The sequence below is a fragment of the Hordeum vulgare genome, chromosome 3H (assembly GCF_904849725.1).
Source record: "Hordeum vulgare subsp. vulgare chromosome 3H, MorexV3_pseudomolecules_assembly, whole genome shotgun sequence".
Lineage (NCBI taxonomy): Eukaryota > Viridiplantae > Streptophyta > Magnoliopsida > Poales > Poaceae > Hordeum > Hordeum vulgare.
This window is the reverse complement of record NC_058520.1, coordinates 98838852-98856806: the sequence shown is the minus strand read 5'-3', so window position 1 is coordinate 98856806 and position 17955 is coordinate 98838852. Positions and strand designations below refer to the sequence as shown.

The following is a 17955-nucleotide window of genomic DNA, read 5'->3' as shown; positions in this document are numbered from 1 at the left end:
AATGCAATATTTTTAAAAAAAAAAATAGCCAATTGTTGTTGAGAGACGGGCTCTATATTCACGAAAGAGTTACCCAGACAAAGAAATATACTTTGATTCTTGATTGGATATGCACCCCATATGTTTAATAATTAAATAAAACGTTAAAATAGTTCAAAAATATTTTTGGATTAAAGTTGACTTTGTTTTGCACTAGTATCAAAAAATTCAAAAAAAAGAACAACATTGACTTTTGGGCAAAATAACAAAAAATATTTACAATTATAGATCACTATTTACAGTATTTTGACCGAAAATTTATCTTTTTGCAAAGACGTCAACATGTAAAAGAAAAATAAAAATAAAATCATACAAGTATAATGAAAGATTAAATTTATTTTAAAAATATTTTTATTTTTTTTAACTTTTTATTGAATTGCTATATTTTTTCGCTTATAGGATGTACATACACCCAGGAACCAAACGTTCCCGCCCTACCCAGGCAGAGGGAGTGATCTAGGTATAGAGGAGAATGTCTTCAATTGGAACCAAAAAAAAAGAATGTCTTCAATTACGCACGCATGTACACATACACATGCATCAGCAATTCAACTTGTACACAAGTCTGTACACGTACACCCCACTGCTGCTGCTACTACGTACATATACATACATAATTATCCACACAAAAAAAAATATACATACATAATTAGACATATCTACTTAAAGCATATACTCTGTCTAGCGCTATAGGGCTGCATGATGCTATGCTACGCACTGCGATCCTTCCTGAAGGCGTCGCGGAGGACCTGTATGTCGGCAACCACCCTGTCGCAGCGGCGCTTGATGACGTAGAACTCGCACAGCGCGCGGCCGGCAACCCTCCAAGCGAAACCGCACCGTTCGACACGCCTTCCTTCGTCGTCGCACCGGCACCGCACCGCGTGCTCGTACACGAGCTGGTAGATTGCGCAGGCCTCTCTGTAGACGGCGAACGGGTGCTTCTTGCTCTCCTCTGGCTTCGCCGCGTCGTACAACATCTACATTGCAACCCAACCCAGTTCTCACACGCCAGTCAGGGAATGAATGATGTACTCACGACTTTGGCTTTTCTTTTTCTTTTTTTGCGGGATGTTCACGACTTTGTTAGCCAGCAGTGGGCTGGTCGATGCTTTACCTGTTTGTATTTTTGGTCCATCTCCCGGAACCTCGCCTTCTTATTTTCTTTAGAGATTGGATGATTACAGTCCAATAGCGACGTGCTCACTCTCCGGTACTCATCGTAACGGAGACCCCAGAGGTTGCGCTCTTCGTCTACTACTTCCTCGGTGAAGCATGTCAGCGGAGTTATATCTGAAGAAAACACAATGGAGACGGTGAACAAGGCGAACAGTCATGATGATGGGAGTCTAAAATTGTACCGTATGCCTTGCTGATTAAAGTTGGCATCAATGTGCTAACTTACCTTACCTTATTTCTAGGACCAAGTGGAAAATCTAAGCAGATTATAAGCTCTATTAAACTATGTTCCCAGCTTAACTCCTAGCACAGCCATGGCTAGGGTGCATCTTTCTCACCCAAACAGACACAAATTAAGTGGAAATGCAGACAGCCTAGAAACCAAAGGATATGGACAACAAACGCCGGATTCCCACCGCTGCAAATTATTTGGATAAAGATAATCTAACTGTTGTAGCTGTATAACAACCTATGCAACTTTATACTTACATTGGATTTGGTCAAGTTATTTAGCATGAATCAAAGATGTTTTTTTCTATGCATTTACTAACCAAATAATTAATGAAACGAGGTATTCTCCCTATCATCTTCACACCGCATGCCTAATTGCTTGACAGAGATACTTTCAACACTTTAAAATTCTGTGCGACCATGGCACGTAGGAGCAAAAGAGAAGATTAGCTGTATACTGGAAAATGGCGACCAGCAAACCTAATTACATAAGAAATTAATATCATTGAGACAGATCAGACATGCATCACAACGGCCCAAATATTCTACTATCCCGTTGCCGGTTGATTGAGCCAAAGTTTGATTTTCTAGCAAATCAAGGAACTAACTGTGAACAGACATTATAGAATTATAAATAATCTCGCAAAAGCTATCAACTCAGCACCAGGTGCCCCTAGTCTGGCTACTGGTTCGTCTAGTACTATAAGTTCCACAATTTTTCCCTCTGTAATTGTTGCATATTGTACATATATAACACATGATCAGTAAAAATCAGTTTCAAATGAAAAACACATATGCTAGCTAAATAAGAGGTTACACAGAAACCAACTAGATATAGCAACTTACTGATTGGATGAACGGTTTGAGGCTGATGCGACTTTGCTTTATCATAAATTTTGCCCAGCACCGATGTCGAAGTGTAGGGACGTGTAAACCCTTTCCCTTCCATAAAGTGTGGATATACTGCAACCCTCAGATGACGAGGCATGGTAATCTATTTGGAATATGGATGAAGAAAGAAAGTTTAGCTGAAGTAGAATGTATATAACATTCTGTTGCAAATCAAAATAAGATTATAAAGCAAGATAGTTAAAGTCCTGGTGATCGTCACTGTACCTCAATCATCACATATCCAGTCACCAATATTAGCTAAAAGTACGCTAGTAAATTGCATTGGTGGTTGATTAAATTTGTGTTGTGATTTGAGTTGAGTTTGTTAGGAATAAGCAACTTCTATTCCCATGAGGCCATAGGCTGGTATATATACATGTACAGGTGATGGACTATACGCAGGAAACCCCTTATATATTGGGATAAATACAAAAGGGTACATGGCTTTTATCCCCTTATATATCGGGATAAATACAAAAGGGTACATGACTTATATTATAACTCTAACACCCCCCCCCCCCTCAAACTCATGGTGGATGAACAACACAGAGTTTGGAGAGATAAAAGCCATGTTGTGCTCTAGTCTGGGCCTTCGTCAAGAAATCTGCCAACTGTAACTCGGAAGGCACACACTGAAGAGCAACAACCTGATCCTGCACAGCAGCGCGCACATAGAAAGCATCAACACCAATATGCTTGGTGAGCTCATGCTTCACAGGATCGCGCGCAATGCTAATAGCACCTGTACTGTCAGATAAGAGCAGAGTCGGTGTAGTGACAGAAACACCAAAATCCTGAAGTAACCACCGTAACCAAGTCACCTCTCCCGTCAAAAGAGCCATCGCTCGCAACTCAGCCTCTGCACTCGAACGGGAAACTGCAACATGTTTCTTCGTCTTCCAGGCAATGAGAGAACCACCAAGAAAAACACAGTAAGCAGAAAGTAAACGGCGATCTGAAAGATCACTAGCCCACTAGCCCACGTAGCATCCGAATAGGCCTGAAGCTGTAAGGAACTGGAGCGAGGAAAGAATAGATCGTGAGAGATCGTGCCCCAAAGATATCGGAGAACACGGAGGAGATGACTATAGTGAACTGATGTGGGAGCAGAGACGAACTGACTCAGAATATGAACCGGATAAGAGATATCCGAACGAGTGACAGCTAGATAAACAAGACTGCCAACAAGATAACGATAACGCGTCGGGTCAGGCAGGGGATCACCATCAGTAGCAGATAGGTGAACATTGAGCTCCATAGGAGTCTCAACAATGCGCTAATCAGTAAGAGCAGCACGAACAAGAAGATCCTGGATATACTTTTCCTGGGATATAAAGAAGCCATCAGAGGTAGAAGAGACTTCAATCCCAAGAAAGTAGCGAAGAGGTCCAAGATCAGACATAAGGAACTGCTCACTAAGGCGGACCTTGACAAAGGCAATATACTCGGGGTCATCCCCAGTGATGACCATGTCATCAACATAGAGAAGAAGAAGAGTCCGACCACGAGGAGAAAGGTGAATAAACAATGCTGGATCATGAACACTAGGTGAAAAACCAGCGGCAGTCACCACAGAGGCAAAACGCTCAAACCAGGCGCGGGGGCTTGCTTAAGGCCATAGAGAGATCGACGAAGACAACATACCATGCCATCAGAAACAGAATACCCAGGTGGTGGCTGCATGTACACCTCCTCACGCAGCTCACCATTAAGAAAAGCATTCTTAACATCAAGCTGAGAGATAGACCAGTGGCGTGTAGAGGCCACGGCAAGAAGTGTACGAACAGTGGTCATATGAGCCACAGGAGCAAAAGTCTCGTCATAATCACGACCATGCTCTTGCTGAAAACCACGAGCCACAAGACGAGCTTTGTGACGCTTAAGAGAACCATCGGAGCGAGTCTTAACCTTGTAGACCCACTTACAAGTGATGGGACGGACTCCGGGAGGAAGGGAAACAAGATCCCACGTACCAGTGCGTTCAAGAGCAGCAATCTCCTCTGCCATCGCAAACTGCCATTCAGGATGAACAACAGCCTGAAGATAAGTAGTCGGCTTAAGAACAGCAGCACCAGCGATGGAAAATCCAAAGCGATCAACAGGTGGACGAGGACGAGAACGCAAGCCATAAGTAGGCTGAGACGAGGATGACGACACATCCACAGAGGCATCCACAGAACGTGAACGACGAGTGTAACACCGAGGAAAAGATGGAACAATGGAAGGAGGAATCGCCAAGATAGAATCGGGGAGTGGCGACGTAGAAGTCACCGGAGATGAAGGTGTAGAATCCGGTGACATGCTAGACGAGGAGACCGTGGAAGATGGTGGCGATAAATCGACTGGAGGTGGAGAAGTAGAGGGAGCGGAACGAATAGGCAAAGGCTCGACAGGTGTGATAGGTGTGTCAGGAAAAGTGAGGACAGAGATATCCTTTACTGAAAAAGTCGAGGAAGATGGGCGTGGGTAGAAGGGACAAGACTCATCAAAAGTCACATCCCGAGAGATACGCATCCGATGACCGATAGGATCCCAACAACGATAGCCCTTATGCTCATCACTATAGCCTAAGAAGACACACTCAACAGACTGAGCGGTCGGTTTGGTGCGTTCGCGAGGGGCAAGAAGAACATAGCAAACACAACCAAACAAGTGAAGCATTGAATAATCGGGAGAACGATCAAAAAGACGCTCGAAAGGAACACCACCCTGTAGAGCAGCGGAAGGCTGGAAATTGATGAGATGGGTGGAGGTGGAGACGGCCTCAGCCCAAAAATGAGGCGGGAGACAGGCAGCAATCATCAATGCACGAGCCGTCTCAAGAAGACGACGATGCTTGCGCTCAGCCACGCCATTCTGAACGTGAGCACCAGGACAAGAGAATTGAGAGAGAGTCCCTTGCTCAGCAAGAACACCACACAACATCTTAGAGATATACTCGCCAGCGAAGTCAGCACGAAACACACGAATGGGAGAAGAGAACTGAGTATGAACCATGGCAGCAAAGCGCTTATAAATGGACAACACCTCACTACGAGAAGTCGTGAAATAAAGCCATGTGTAACGAGAGAAGTCATCTATGAAAATAATATAGTATTTATGACCCCCTTTCGAAGCGAAGGGAGCCGGACCCCATACATCGGAATGAACTAAATCAAAAGGACGCTTAGACACTGACTCACTATGTGCATATGGTAACTGAATCTGCTTGCCAAGACGACAACCCTGACACTCTAAAGAGGCATCTCCTGAGACAGACCCCAGAAGACCTAGATGAACTAACGACGACAAATGAGAACCACACAGATGACCAAGTCGATGATGCCGCTGCTGGAAGGAACCAGTAGCCGAGGCGACCAAAGCGGAAGAACTGGCGATAGAGTGGGCAGCGGAAGGAACATGAAGCCAGTCCAACTCCCAAAGACCCTCAGAATCACGACGGCGAGGACCAGCCCCAACCAGAGTGTGCGTGCGACGGTCCTGGACAGGACAAGAGTCAAGGTCAAGGATGACACGACAACCAGAATTAGCAAGTTGACCAGCGGAAAACAGATTCATGGTAAGTCGAGGAACATGAGCAACATCAGGAACAGAATGAGGAGTGGTAAGAGTGTCTCTACTAACGACAGGAAGGGGAGTACCATCAGTGGTGAGGACATGAACAGGAGAACCAAGCAATCGAAGAGAGGACAGAGTGGAAGAATTATAAGTCATATGAAAGGAAGCTCCAGAGTTCAGAACCCATGGGGATGTACCTGACTGTGTAGAAGGTGGTTGTTCAGTGCGGGAAGCCTCAGTCACAGAACCAACAGTACCCGTCGAGGAAGAACCTGAAGCAGCGAGCAGACGCTTAAGTCTCAGAATATCCTGCTCAGTCAAAGCGATGGCTGAAGCTGTCGAGGTAGATGACGAAGTCTCTGTAGATGATGATCGCGCCTTGCGCAAGTGTTTCTTCTTCGTGTAGCAGTGGGACTCAATATGACCATCATTGTTGCAGTAGCCACAATGTGAACGGGGGGGACCTGAGCCTCCAAAGGGAGTGGGCAAGAGCGGCGGAGCACTCGAGCGAGAAGGGGTCGGTGCAGCAGGTGGCGTAGAAGTAGCCCGAGCAGCGAGCACCGAGGGAACCTCCAGTAAACTAGCACCACGTAAGCGAGTCTCCTCAGCACGAATCTCAGAAAGCGCCTCCATGAGAGAGATACGGCCACGAACAAACAACTGAGCACGTCGGGGCTCAAACTCCTTACGGAGCCGAGACAGGAACTCGTAGACGCGATGAAACTCCAAATCGGCCTGGACAGCCTGGCAACAGGGGCAAGTACGACAACCAACACTGCGGAGAGAGTCAAGCTGGCGCCAGATAGCAGAACTCTGTGCATAGAAGTCATCAACAGTAGAGTCACCCTGCTGAAGAGCATGCTCCTGACGGACCATAGAGAGGTATAAGGCATCACCAGAGGGCTCATAGCGCTGAGGAAGGCCCAGAAACTCAGAGGCAAACTCAGAGGCAAACTGAGGCACCAAGGCGAGTCCACATCTCAAACACAGTAGGAAGGCCCAGAAACTCAGAGGCAAACTGAGGCAGAACGCTAGAAGTGAGAACAGCTGCAACACAAGCATCATTATCAAGACAGTGGGTGTAAGCAGACAGAGCACCATGATATGTTTGAAGAGCCTCCTCATAAGCCAAGACCTTCTCATCATAAGCACTCACAGCGGCCTCATCAGCAAGCTTAGCCGCATCCTTTATGGCCTGAGGAGCATCCGCAGGAAGAGCCGGTGGGGTCGGCGGAGTGGGAGCCACTGGAGGAACCGGACAGGACGGACAGCAGACCTCGCCAGAAAGAAAACCCCATAGACGGATGCCACGCATGTGAATGCGCATGAAGCCAATGAACTCGGTGTAGTTAGAGCCATCAAAGATCACCGGACAACGAGGAACAACAACGTAGCCGGATGCAGCAGACATTTTTTTTAGGGATCACGTCGAGACAGGAGAATTCAGCGAAATCCAACGAATTCAGCAGCGGGGGGGGGGGGGGGGGGGGCGACGAGATCGGGAGCTGGTGGCGATCTGGGCGACAGGATCAGCAGGTTGCTTTTTATTGATCTAGCGGCGCAAGGGCTGACTGGTTAGATCGGGAACAAAATCACCGTAACAAGACCAGCGGTGGCAGGATCTGGCAGGTGGAGTCCAGATGAGACCGAACTGGATCAGGTGACTGCCGCTCCCTGTCCCGTGGTTTGACTCCAGATCGGGAACGAAATCAGCGGTGGCAGGATCCGGATCTGGCAGGTGGAGTCCAGAGAAGACCGAACTGTATCGGGAACTGCCGCGCGCGACGTTAACCGTCCAGATGAGATCGAGGAGGAGTCGGCATGCGGTGACCAAACCGAGCGGGGGCTGGGCGCCGGGACAGGAACGGCCTCCAGATGAGATCGAGGCAGGGGGAGTCGGCCTCCAGATCAAGACGGACAGCGACTGCAAGGAGACGAGATTGGATCGAAGCACGAGTTGCGCGTGCGAAAAAAAGACCTAATGCTCTAATACCATGTTAGGAATAAGCAACTTGTATTCCCATGATGCCATAGGCTGGTATATATACATGTACAGGTGATGGACTATATGCAGGAAACCCCTTATATATTGGGATAAATACAAAAGGGTACATGGCTTATATTATAACTCTAACAGAGTTGTCATTGTTAGATACCTCCTGCATAGGCCTCCGGGCCCTTTATATAGACGTTTTCTCTTAGAAGAGCAAGGCATGATCTCTGGCTTGGGCTTAGATGGAGCCAACTAAGAGAATATCTCCTTATAGTTGGTGTAAGTGCCAGATCCATAAGGAACAAGACATATCCATGCCAAGTCTTTCCCTGTTACGATAGGATAGGGATGTTCCAGAACCCCCTGGGCCTCATGTACAAATACTTATCATCATACGCACTATACAGTATTTATAACGAATTTTTCTACCATACATTGTCAACGAGTTCATGTCATGGTTGTGAAGAAGGGTAGCAGTACTAGGGATAGAAAATTGAAGTTTATACATGGTTTAAATCTATTTGATATGTACTCCTTATCTCTATCTTTAAACCCATATTATATTCTAACATCCCCCCTCAATCGTAGCGGGAGTGAAGCGGACGATTGCGACTGACTTTGAAGTCTTATGCTTTCGTCGTCCTCTTTGTTGCGCCATCATCAACTGCGTCTCTGACAGGTCAGCACGTAGGACGGTGACTGTGTCCCTTTCTGGTGCCTTCCTGTCTTCTCCTTTATTCCCTCCCGCAGTCATAGCGGGAGTGGCGTGGACGCTGGTGACGACGCAGACGCTGTTGACTGGAGTTGTTGCCGATGAGTTGCCGTAGACGTAGCCATTAATGTCAATGTCGAGGTAGCTGATCATGGTGATGTAGTCATGGTCGAGGTAGTCGTGGTCAATGTGTGATCATCGTGGATGATGAAGCCGCACAAAGCCGAAGGCGCAAAAAAAATGGGTTATGTTGTAGATGACAGAGCTGCAGTCATGGACGATGCACCTTGCGGATGTCAGAGGAGTGTCGTCGGCAATGAGTCCACCGGTTTTGCCAGGGTCGAAGGAATCCCATCGAGCTCACATCAGTTTTGCCAGAACCGCATGGCCATGTAGGGGTCGTCACTATGGTGACGCCGTCTTGATGCAGTCGTGTCGTCATGGATGACGCGGTCGATACCGTCGTCATGACGCGGTCATTGCCGTCGTCGAGATCGCATCTTGCGGAAAAATCTGTCAGAGAACACTAGGTGTTCATCTTGCGAACGAGGTGGCGGCGGTTTGTTGACGATGATGGTGATGAAGACCTTGTTGATGAAGACCTTGGCGACGATGTCGGCTATGTAGCAGCAGGCGCGAAGTGGTACGTTGCTTGGAGGCGTCCTTTGCGGCAACGATGAAGTAGATGGTTGATGCCTCTTGTGGATGTGCTCGACGAAGTATTTTTGCGCAGGGTGGTTCTACAGCTTAATGCAGATGATGCAGTTCGGCTTGGTGAAGGAGTAGATCGTCCTCGGTGTGGGTGCAGGTCGGCGGCTCGGTGTATACGAGGCAGGTCGTCTCATGTCCCTCATAAGTGCTGGAGTCGAATGGGCATGGTACGTATCACGTGCGCATGGCTCGTGCTTGCTCGGACTCTCTCTGTACCATAATAATTGTAGTTGGGGAGAACTAGTTTACTTCTTCCCAACTGCAATTATTATGGTACAAAGGAAGTAGTATAGATCGATCTGATGCATGAAGTCCCACTTGCTTGGAGTCGAGGCGTGCGTTAGAAAGCTACGGCCGGGCGATGCAACCATCGGGCTTGTGTCTCGGCTGCTGGAACACGTGGTTGGAGACGCACGTAGCTATCGCTTGCCGTGTGTTGAGTCTGCCATACTGACTTGATGTTCGTCATCGGGAGATCCGTGTACGTACGCCCTCCAGTGATCGGGACGTATTGTGTGATCCGCTCCCCTGCAGGTCGGGTTCCGTGGATGTAGAATAGCTCGTGGCTGTTGTTTGTCGCCGGATGGATGCTACAGGAGCGTGGCCACGGACCTGGAGAAACGTCGTTGGCTCGTCGTTCAGTGAGTGTGCGCCAACTTGGTGTTGATGAAGATTGAGGAAGTCTTGGGCGCTTGGAAGAGATGGTGTGTGCCGATGGAGTTCCGATCTTGAAGCCCGGCCGCATGCAGAGGCGCGTGGTCGAGCCCACCAAGGCACCATAATCGTCGCCCAATCTTGCACTGCATGTCAACGTCACAACGCTCGGTGTCACCCATAAGGGACGGTTGGCGACGCTCGCCACCGTTCGAAGAACCGATCATCACTGGTCACTTGGATAGATCTGATTTATTTCTGTCTAAAGAATTTGACCTTAAGTATTTCAAAAATCAAAGAACTGATCTAATCTAATCTAAGAACCAATCTCATCTTTTGATCAGATCGGCTGTCGTGCCCCCGGGGAGAGAAGATTAATCTCCCCAGGGCGGCGCGCTGCAAAAGTGGTGGAGGAACCTAGGATCGACGTCGTGAGACTAACCGCTCTGATACCATGTGAAATTGTGGGATGACTGATCTTTTGTATTGTTGTATTGATCTGACCCTCATATGGGGTATATATAGAATACATGAGGGGATAGAGACTTGAAGTACAAGACAAGTTATACATGGTTTAAATCTATTCGATATGTACTCCTTATCTCTATCTTTAAACCCATATTATATTCTAACAGAGGATAGCAACCTTTTTTATAGAGGGCTTTGATCAATTTCCTTATATCCCAACTCAAGTACTCAACTGAAGAAATAATTGGACTGGAACAGAACTAAAGTGCATCCTTACTAACTCATCATCACTAATTCTATAACAGATAGAGTTTCTGGATGTTTAATCCCATACCAGTAGGTGAACAGTAAAGAAATCACAGTAACTATAGTGTATATCAACACAGGATTTCAAACCTTGTTCCCACTTTTGGGGGCATCCAGAGCCTCATAGTAAATGTCAACCAATTCAAGCATCTTAGCCTTTATCGACTCCCATTCTTTGTTGTCTTCTTGAACTTCACATGTCAGTAGCCGATCCATATATACCACCCAACAATCTGCAGCTGCACCCAGCACATAACTGAAGGAAGGAAAAATCTCAAACAACATTAGACCACGTAACTTGCATAGCTCATATATAATACATGGTCTACAAAACGGTCATGGCAAAACTAGGAAACTATAACATACTGATCAGATCTAATATCCAAATATATCTGATGTTAGCTGTAAACAAATAACCAATACTTTTTTTACTGGACATTGCAAATATAGGACATAATATTTTGAAATGGTAGTATATATCAACATTGTTTCTTTTCTCTTAACAAATTTATCTATAACTAGAACTTAATCTATGATTATGATGTAAAGTTCCCAAAAACAATTATCTTAGTCTAAAAATAAATGATGATGGTAATTCAATCAGTGGTAGAATCTTATTAACATAATTGACTTCATTATAGATGTACGCATGTTGATTTCTATGATCATCGCCACATAACCTGGATCCTGTCAGTTTATGTCCACACTTGGTAAATGAGAGTATATTAAAAAATACAGTTTAGGTCATCTCTCAAACAATAATTTTTAGGTGTTTTGGCCTTAAATTATGACGCCTCAAAATTTCCATGGCCTTCCAATGCCAAGACGCTCTGCGGCCTTAGATGCAGATAACAAAAATAGCAGAGTTAAGTGTCCATGCAAAACAAAAAGAGGATCACGAGTAAATAATACCTTGGTGTAAACCTAGTTCTAAAAAATTCACGGAATAAAATGTGTTCTAGCTTGGATTCATCATAATCCTGAGGCTTCTCTTGTTTAGCCTTCCTTGGAGGGTTTCTTTGATCCCATGGTTCCGATGGTTTGAAGTACTTCAATAACTGAAAAGGTCATTTAATGATAGTTACAATTCTGCACAGAGTATGATGTCATACCAAAATAATTTGGTGCCAAATGTATTGAGTATTATGCACCACCCAAAAGCTCACTCTCCCGCAAGTCGGACTCTCTGATGCCTAAGACAATAAGACGTGAACTGCAAATGGGCTGTATGTTATGTCAAAAGAAATATACGAGTTAAGTCTTGAACTCAAGACCTCTTGGCTTTGATGCCATATTGAGAACCAACCAGTGCAGCCAAAAGCTCATGGTGACGGGAAAAGATGGGCAGTTTACTTGACAAAATGAACGCTTCAAGGATACACTAAAAAAACTGAAAACACAAAGCAATTGGTATTTTATATTGTATAACAAAAAAAGTACCCCTGAAGGACACAAAACCTAATTTGTATCAGTTAAAAAAAGTCAAAACATGTGGATTAAATGTACCTTTCGGTTAAAAATACCAGAAAAGATAATAAGAACAAATACAAGAACAACAACAAAGCCTTTAGTCTCAAACAAGTTGGGGTAGGCTAGAGGTGAAACCCATAAGATCTCGCGACCAACTCGTGGTTCTGGCACATGGATAGCAAGCTTCCACGCGCCCCTGTCCATGGCTAGTTCTTTGGCGATGCTCCAATCCTTCAGATCTCTCTTTACGGACTCTTCCCATGTCAAGTTCGGTCTACCCCGGCCTCTTTTGACATTATCCGCATGTTTTAGCCGTCCGCTATGCACTGGGGCTTCTAGGGGCATGCATTGAATATGCCCAAACCCTCTCAGACGATGTTGGACAAGCTTTCTTCAATTGGCGCTACCCCAACTCTATCTCGTATATCATCATTCTGGATTCGGTCCTTCCTTGTGCGGCCACACATCCATCTCAACATGCGCATCTCCGCCACACCTAACTGTTGCACACGTCGCCTTTTAGTCGGCCAACACTCAGCGCCATACAACATTACAGGTCTAACCTCCGTCCTATAGAACTTGCCTTTTAGCTTTTGTGGCACCCTCTTGTCACAGAGAATGCCAGAAGCTTGGCGCCACTTCATCCATCCGACTTTAATTCGATGGTTCACATCTTCATCGATATCCCCATCCTTTTGCAACATTGACCCCAAATATCGGAAGGTGTCCTTCTGAGGCACCACCTGACCATCAAGGCTAACATCCTCCTCCTCCTCGTGCATTGTAGTATTGAAAGCGCACCTCATGTACTCCGTTTTAGTCCTACTAAGTCTAAAACCTTTCGATTCCAAGGTTTGCCTCCATAACTCTAACTTCCTGTTGACCCCCGTCTGACTATCATCGACTAGCACCACATCGTCCGCAAAGAGCATACACCATGGGATATCTCCTTGTATATCCCTTGTGACCTCATCCATCACCAAGGCAAAAAGATAAGGGCTCAAAGTTGACCCCTGATGCAGCCCTATCTTAATTGGGAAGTCATCAGTGCCGACATCACTTGTTCGAACACCTGTCACAACATTATCGTACATGTCCTTGATGAGGGTAATGTACTTTGCTGGGACTTCGTGTTTCTCCAAGGCCCACCACATAACATTCCACGGTATCTTGTCATAGGCCTTCTCCAAGTGAATGAACGCCATATGCAGGTCCTTCTTTTGCTCCCTATATCTCTCCATAAGTTGTCGTACCAAGAAAATGGCTTCCATGGTCGACCTCCCAGGCATGAAACCAAACTGATTTTTGGTCACGCTTATCATTCTTCTTAAGCGGTGCTCAATGACTCTCTCCCATAGCTTCATTGTATGGCTCATCAATTTAATTCCACGGTAGTTAGTACAACTCTGAACATCCCCCTTGTTCTTGAAGATTGGTATTAATATACCCCGTCTCCATTCTTCTGGCATCTTGTTTGCCCGAAAAATGAGGTTGAGAAGTTTGGTTAGCCATACTATCACTATGTCCCCGAGGCCTCTCCACACCTCAATGGGGATAAAATCAAGCCCCATCGCCTTGCCTCCTTTCATCCTCTTTAAAGCCTCCTTGACCTTCGACTCCTGGATTCGCCGCACAAAACGCCTGCTACTATCAGCAAAGGAGTCGTCCAGATCAATGGTAGAGCTCTCACTCTCCCCATTGAACAGCTCGTCAAAGTACTCCCGCCATCTATGCTTAATCTCCTCGTTCTTCACCAGGAGTTGGTCTGCTCCGTCCTTGATGCACTTGATTTGGTCAACATCCCTCGTCTTCCTCTCTCGGATCTTGGTCATCTTATAGATGTCCCTTTCGCCTTCCTTCGTGTCTAACCGTTGGTAGAGAGGTCCTCATAGCTCGGCCCCTTGCTTCACTCACAGCTCGCTTTGCGGCCTTCTTTGCCATCTTGTACTTCTCTATGTTGTCTGCACTCCTATCCAGATATAGGCGTCTGAAACAATCTTTCTTCTCCTTAATTGCCTTATGGACATCATCGTTCCACCACCAGGTATCTTTGCTTCTCTTCTACTTCCCCTGGACAATCCAAACTCCTCTGAGGCCACCTTGCGAATGCAGTCGCCATCTTCATCCACATGTTGTCTGCATCACCTCCTTCCTCCCAAGGGCCCTCCTTAACGAGCCTCTCCTTGAACGCCCGAGCTACCTCCCCCTTGAGCTTCCACCACTTCGTTCTAGCGACTTTGGCACGCTTGTCCCGCTGGACACGAATCCAAAAGCAGAAGTCAGCAACCACAAGCTTATACTGAGGGACAACACTCTCTCCAGGTATCACCTTACAGTGTACGCATGCACGCCTGTCTTCTCTTCTCAAGAGGATGAAATCAATCTGGCTAGAGTGTTGCCCACTACTGTAAATCACTAGATGCGATTCTTTCTTCTTAAAAAGGGTGTTAGCTACGATCAAGTCGTAGGCTAGCGCAAAGCTTAAGACATCTTCTCCTTCTTGATTCCTGATGCCATAGCCAAATCCTCCATGCACCCCTTCAAAACTTGTGTTAGGTGTCCGCGTGGCCATTGAGGTCTCCTCCTATGAAGAACCTCTCGCCAATCGGTACACTCCTAACCATGTCCTATAATAGGAACATATGAGTGGTAAATATAGGCTATATTGAATGATGCAACTTTCAGAAACAATATTAGCTTTTTAATGTTATATTTATCCACTACTCCCTCCGTTCCTAAATAACTGTAGTTTGGGAAAACTAGGGAGTAGATGGTAACGTTTAAATATCATTGTTTTATTTTGAAGTGAGACAAAAATATGCATTTTATAGAATTTGCAGAAACCTGTATAAATAAAATCAGCAATGTGTGTGGTAAGTAGGAACGGAATTCAACTATCACATTAACTTTTACATTTGTGCCCTTAACTCGAACCCATTACTCAGATTTGCCCCTAGTTTTGAAGCATGCTCAAATTTGCCCCTCTTCCGTTAAGTGCGCTTATAGAGATGCCCTTCAATACATTTTCCGTCCAGTCAAAGGCCATTGACCGTTAAGTCAGTGTATAGAAAAATCTAACGGTCAAAGGCCATTGACTGGACGGAAAATGTACGAAAGGGCATTTCTATAAGCCCACTTGATGAAAGAGGGGCAAATTTGAGCATGTTTCAAAATTAGGGACAAACCTGAGTAGGTGGTTCAAGTTAGGGACAGAAATGCAAATAGCCCTAAATAGCATCCCAAATTCCATGCCCTAGGAATAGATGAAAAATATACTCCCTAATAAACTACTCCCTCCGTCCGGAAATAAGTGTCGCAAATTTAGTACTAAATTAGTACAAATTTTGTATTAGATCAACGACATTTATTTTGGGACAGAGGGAGTAGTTTGCAATATTCTCCAAAAGAGTCTGTTTATTGGCAAGGATAGCGAAAATAAACAGTTCACTGCAACATGTCAGAAACAATGACCAACCTGTGGGTTTCTTGAGACCCAGTACATGTCACCATCAAAATCACCGCCCCCCATCTCATCAGCTAGAGATCGTGGTCCAGAAACAGGAAAAAGAATAGCGTATTTGGAGTCTCCCACCAAATCCTGTATAGCCTCACTATATGTTGCTGTCAAGACATGAATATCACCAAAATGCAGCCCAGGATGTCTATAGACAAGAACCTCTCCAGAAATGGGGCCATGGTCCCTGTTTGATGAGACAATAATTAGTAATAAAAGGAACAGACTAATACTTCCACCTTCTGATGGGAGAGGTGTTTTGGCTCCCCGAAATGCACCTGGATGAACAGTAGCACGAAAAATAATAGTAAATGTTTTCAAATAAATCTGATTTTTTTTCTGCATTTTCGTGCTACTGTCGCAAGCATGCTTGACAATTTTCATGCGAATCGGAACAGTAATGTTTCGTCGGTGAAAAAAAACAAATTTGAGTGACATTTTAGGGTAACAATAGATGTTCAATTTGTTTTTTTTTACATAGGCCAAAATGCTTAACCTTTTTGCCTAAAAAATTTCAGGTATCATTTGAATGTGACAAAGAACACACAAAAATTTCGTTGGGATTCACATTACAAAATTTATTTTCGATGGGAACGAGCACGTGCTCCCGGGAGCCGAATTGCATTTCCCCCTTCTGATTCCCTTCAAAAGGACGGTATGGTCTATAATTAAATCTAGAACATTACCGAAGTCTAGAGGTCCAACATATTTTGTGTCCTGGCAATATGTAATTTGTAACACATACTTAAGCCAGCATGAAAACATATCATCCACCAAGATCAGATGCATTTATTAAAACCATATTCTAACCAGTCTAAATAAAAAAAATGTACATCCTGAAGTTGTTGCTTCCTTGTCAGACGTTCTTCTTTAAGGGCAGGATGGTCATCAAACTATTGAAGGACTTGAAAAAGATCAAATTGATGCACGAAGTGTGTTTGCATTCATGAAACAAAAGGAGAAACCTCTAGTCCATATGAAGGTGCATAGTTTCATACACCAACTAGTTCACCTAAAAGCTTAAGCTAGATGATGAAGAAAAGTGAGCAACATACGTAAGTCACACTCATGTCTAGGCTCATTCAAGCCTAAGATATGGACTAGAGTGAAGTCAGTGAACTGCAATTATAGTTCTTAAAACTTAGTTACTAAGGATTTGAACTAACACCTCTCGATCCTGGTCCTGGTACACGTAAGTTGCAAGCACCAACTGTCGATCCAAAATATTTATTTATTTTTGGTGGGAGAGGGTGGGTGTGGAAAGGTCATCCAAAAGTCTAAGCTGAGGAGAAAATGTGAGCAATATACCAATACTTCAGCGGTCCTCTTCGCTCAATTCAAATGCATTACCTAACGACTCACTGATTTACAAACAGAAACAAAATAATGTTTAAGTTCTGCATTCCCCTTCTACAACAAATTGCAATATGATAAACAGATCTGGAGAAACCAATATCCTGTTTATGTAAAATTATAAGATTATGGTAGTCGAAAAAATTGAAAAGCATAAAGAAGACATGAAGGAAAGATCGAGCAATAGAAACGATATGGTGGGTTACTGGACCACTTACAATATCACACATACTTCATGGGGCTTTAGTGTCCCTGTAGGATCTGTTGTGCCCATCAGATAATAACACTGATCGACAGGGAGCCTGCCTTGTTTGAACCCTTCTCTTTCCTCTTTGGTCATTGTAGTAAGCTGGTGCTGTAAGTATGCCTCATCTTCTGGTCGAATTCCAGAAAGGATCATCCGTGCAGACATTAAATCATCCATGTCACCGTGGTTAAATGCAACTGTAAGAGGGATAACATTAGTAGAAATTGCAAGTGAAGGAATAACTGCCACTAGGTAAATACATACTTGACACGTTAAAAGTAACAAATTCCTAAACATCAAAAAATGCAGCATATCCTCTATTATAGCAAAATGTAGCATAAATACGTTCTCTATTCATGATATTTCAAATTAACCTTCAAGGGAATCTCTAGTTTTATGGCGAGCTTTCTCAACATCTTTTAGTGCCTTCCCTAGAAGCTCCATAAAATAATCCGCTGGAACCCCTCCATAGTGAAGCAGCGCGATTAAGAACCTTGATGTCAGTGCCCTTTTGGGTCGGTTGCTGGAAAAAATGTTGTAAAGTGTCAACAAAAGGGAAGAATTTCATTAGCTGTAGAGAATGCTCAAGAAGAATATCTCAGCATTTATCAAATCCGTAGCACTATCAC

General features: G+C 44.7%; 1 protein-coding gene across 4 annotated transcripts in view; it reads right to left on the bottom strand.

Moving 5' to 3' along the window:
- Positions 1-521: 521 nt before the first annotated feature.
- LOC123443120 (probable RNA-dependent RNA polymerase 3) overlaps positions 522-17955 on the bottom strand; it is a 34591-nt gene continuing 17157 nt past the window's right edge. For 2 of the 4 annotated variants that reach the window (XM_045119386.1, XM_045119387.1), the window contains exons 12-19: positions 17701-17849; positions 17298-17523; positions 15688-15913; positions 11655-11800; positions 10833-10998; positions 2296-2443; positions 1157-1332; positions 522-1019 (exon numbers count right to left, since the gene is read on the bottom strand). In XM_045119386.1, the coding sequence (XP_044975321.1) occupies positions 750-1019; positions 1157-1332; positions 2296-2443; positions 10833-10998; positions 11655-11800; positions 15688-15913; positions 17298-17523; positions 17701-17849 (1507 nt within the window). In that variant the 3' untranslated portion in view covers positions 522-749. Of the gene's footprint in view, positions 1020-1156; positions 1333-2295; positions 2444-10832; positions 10999-11654; positions 11801-15687; positions 15914-17297; positions 17524-17700; positions 17850-17955 lie in introns of those variants that run through there. The other 2 variants (XM_045119388.1, XM_045119389.1) reach the window with 2 other exon arrangements.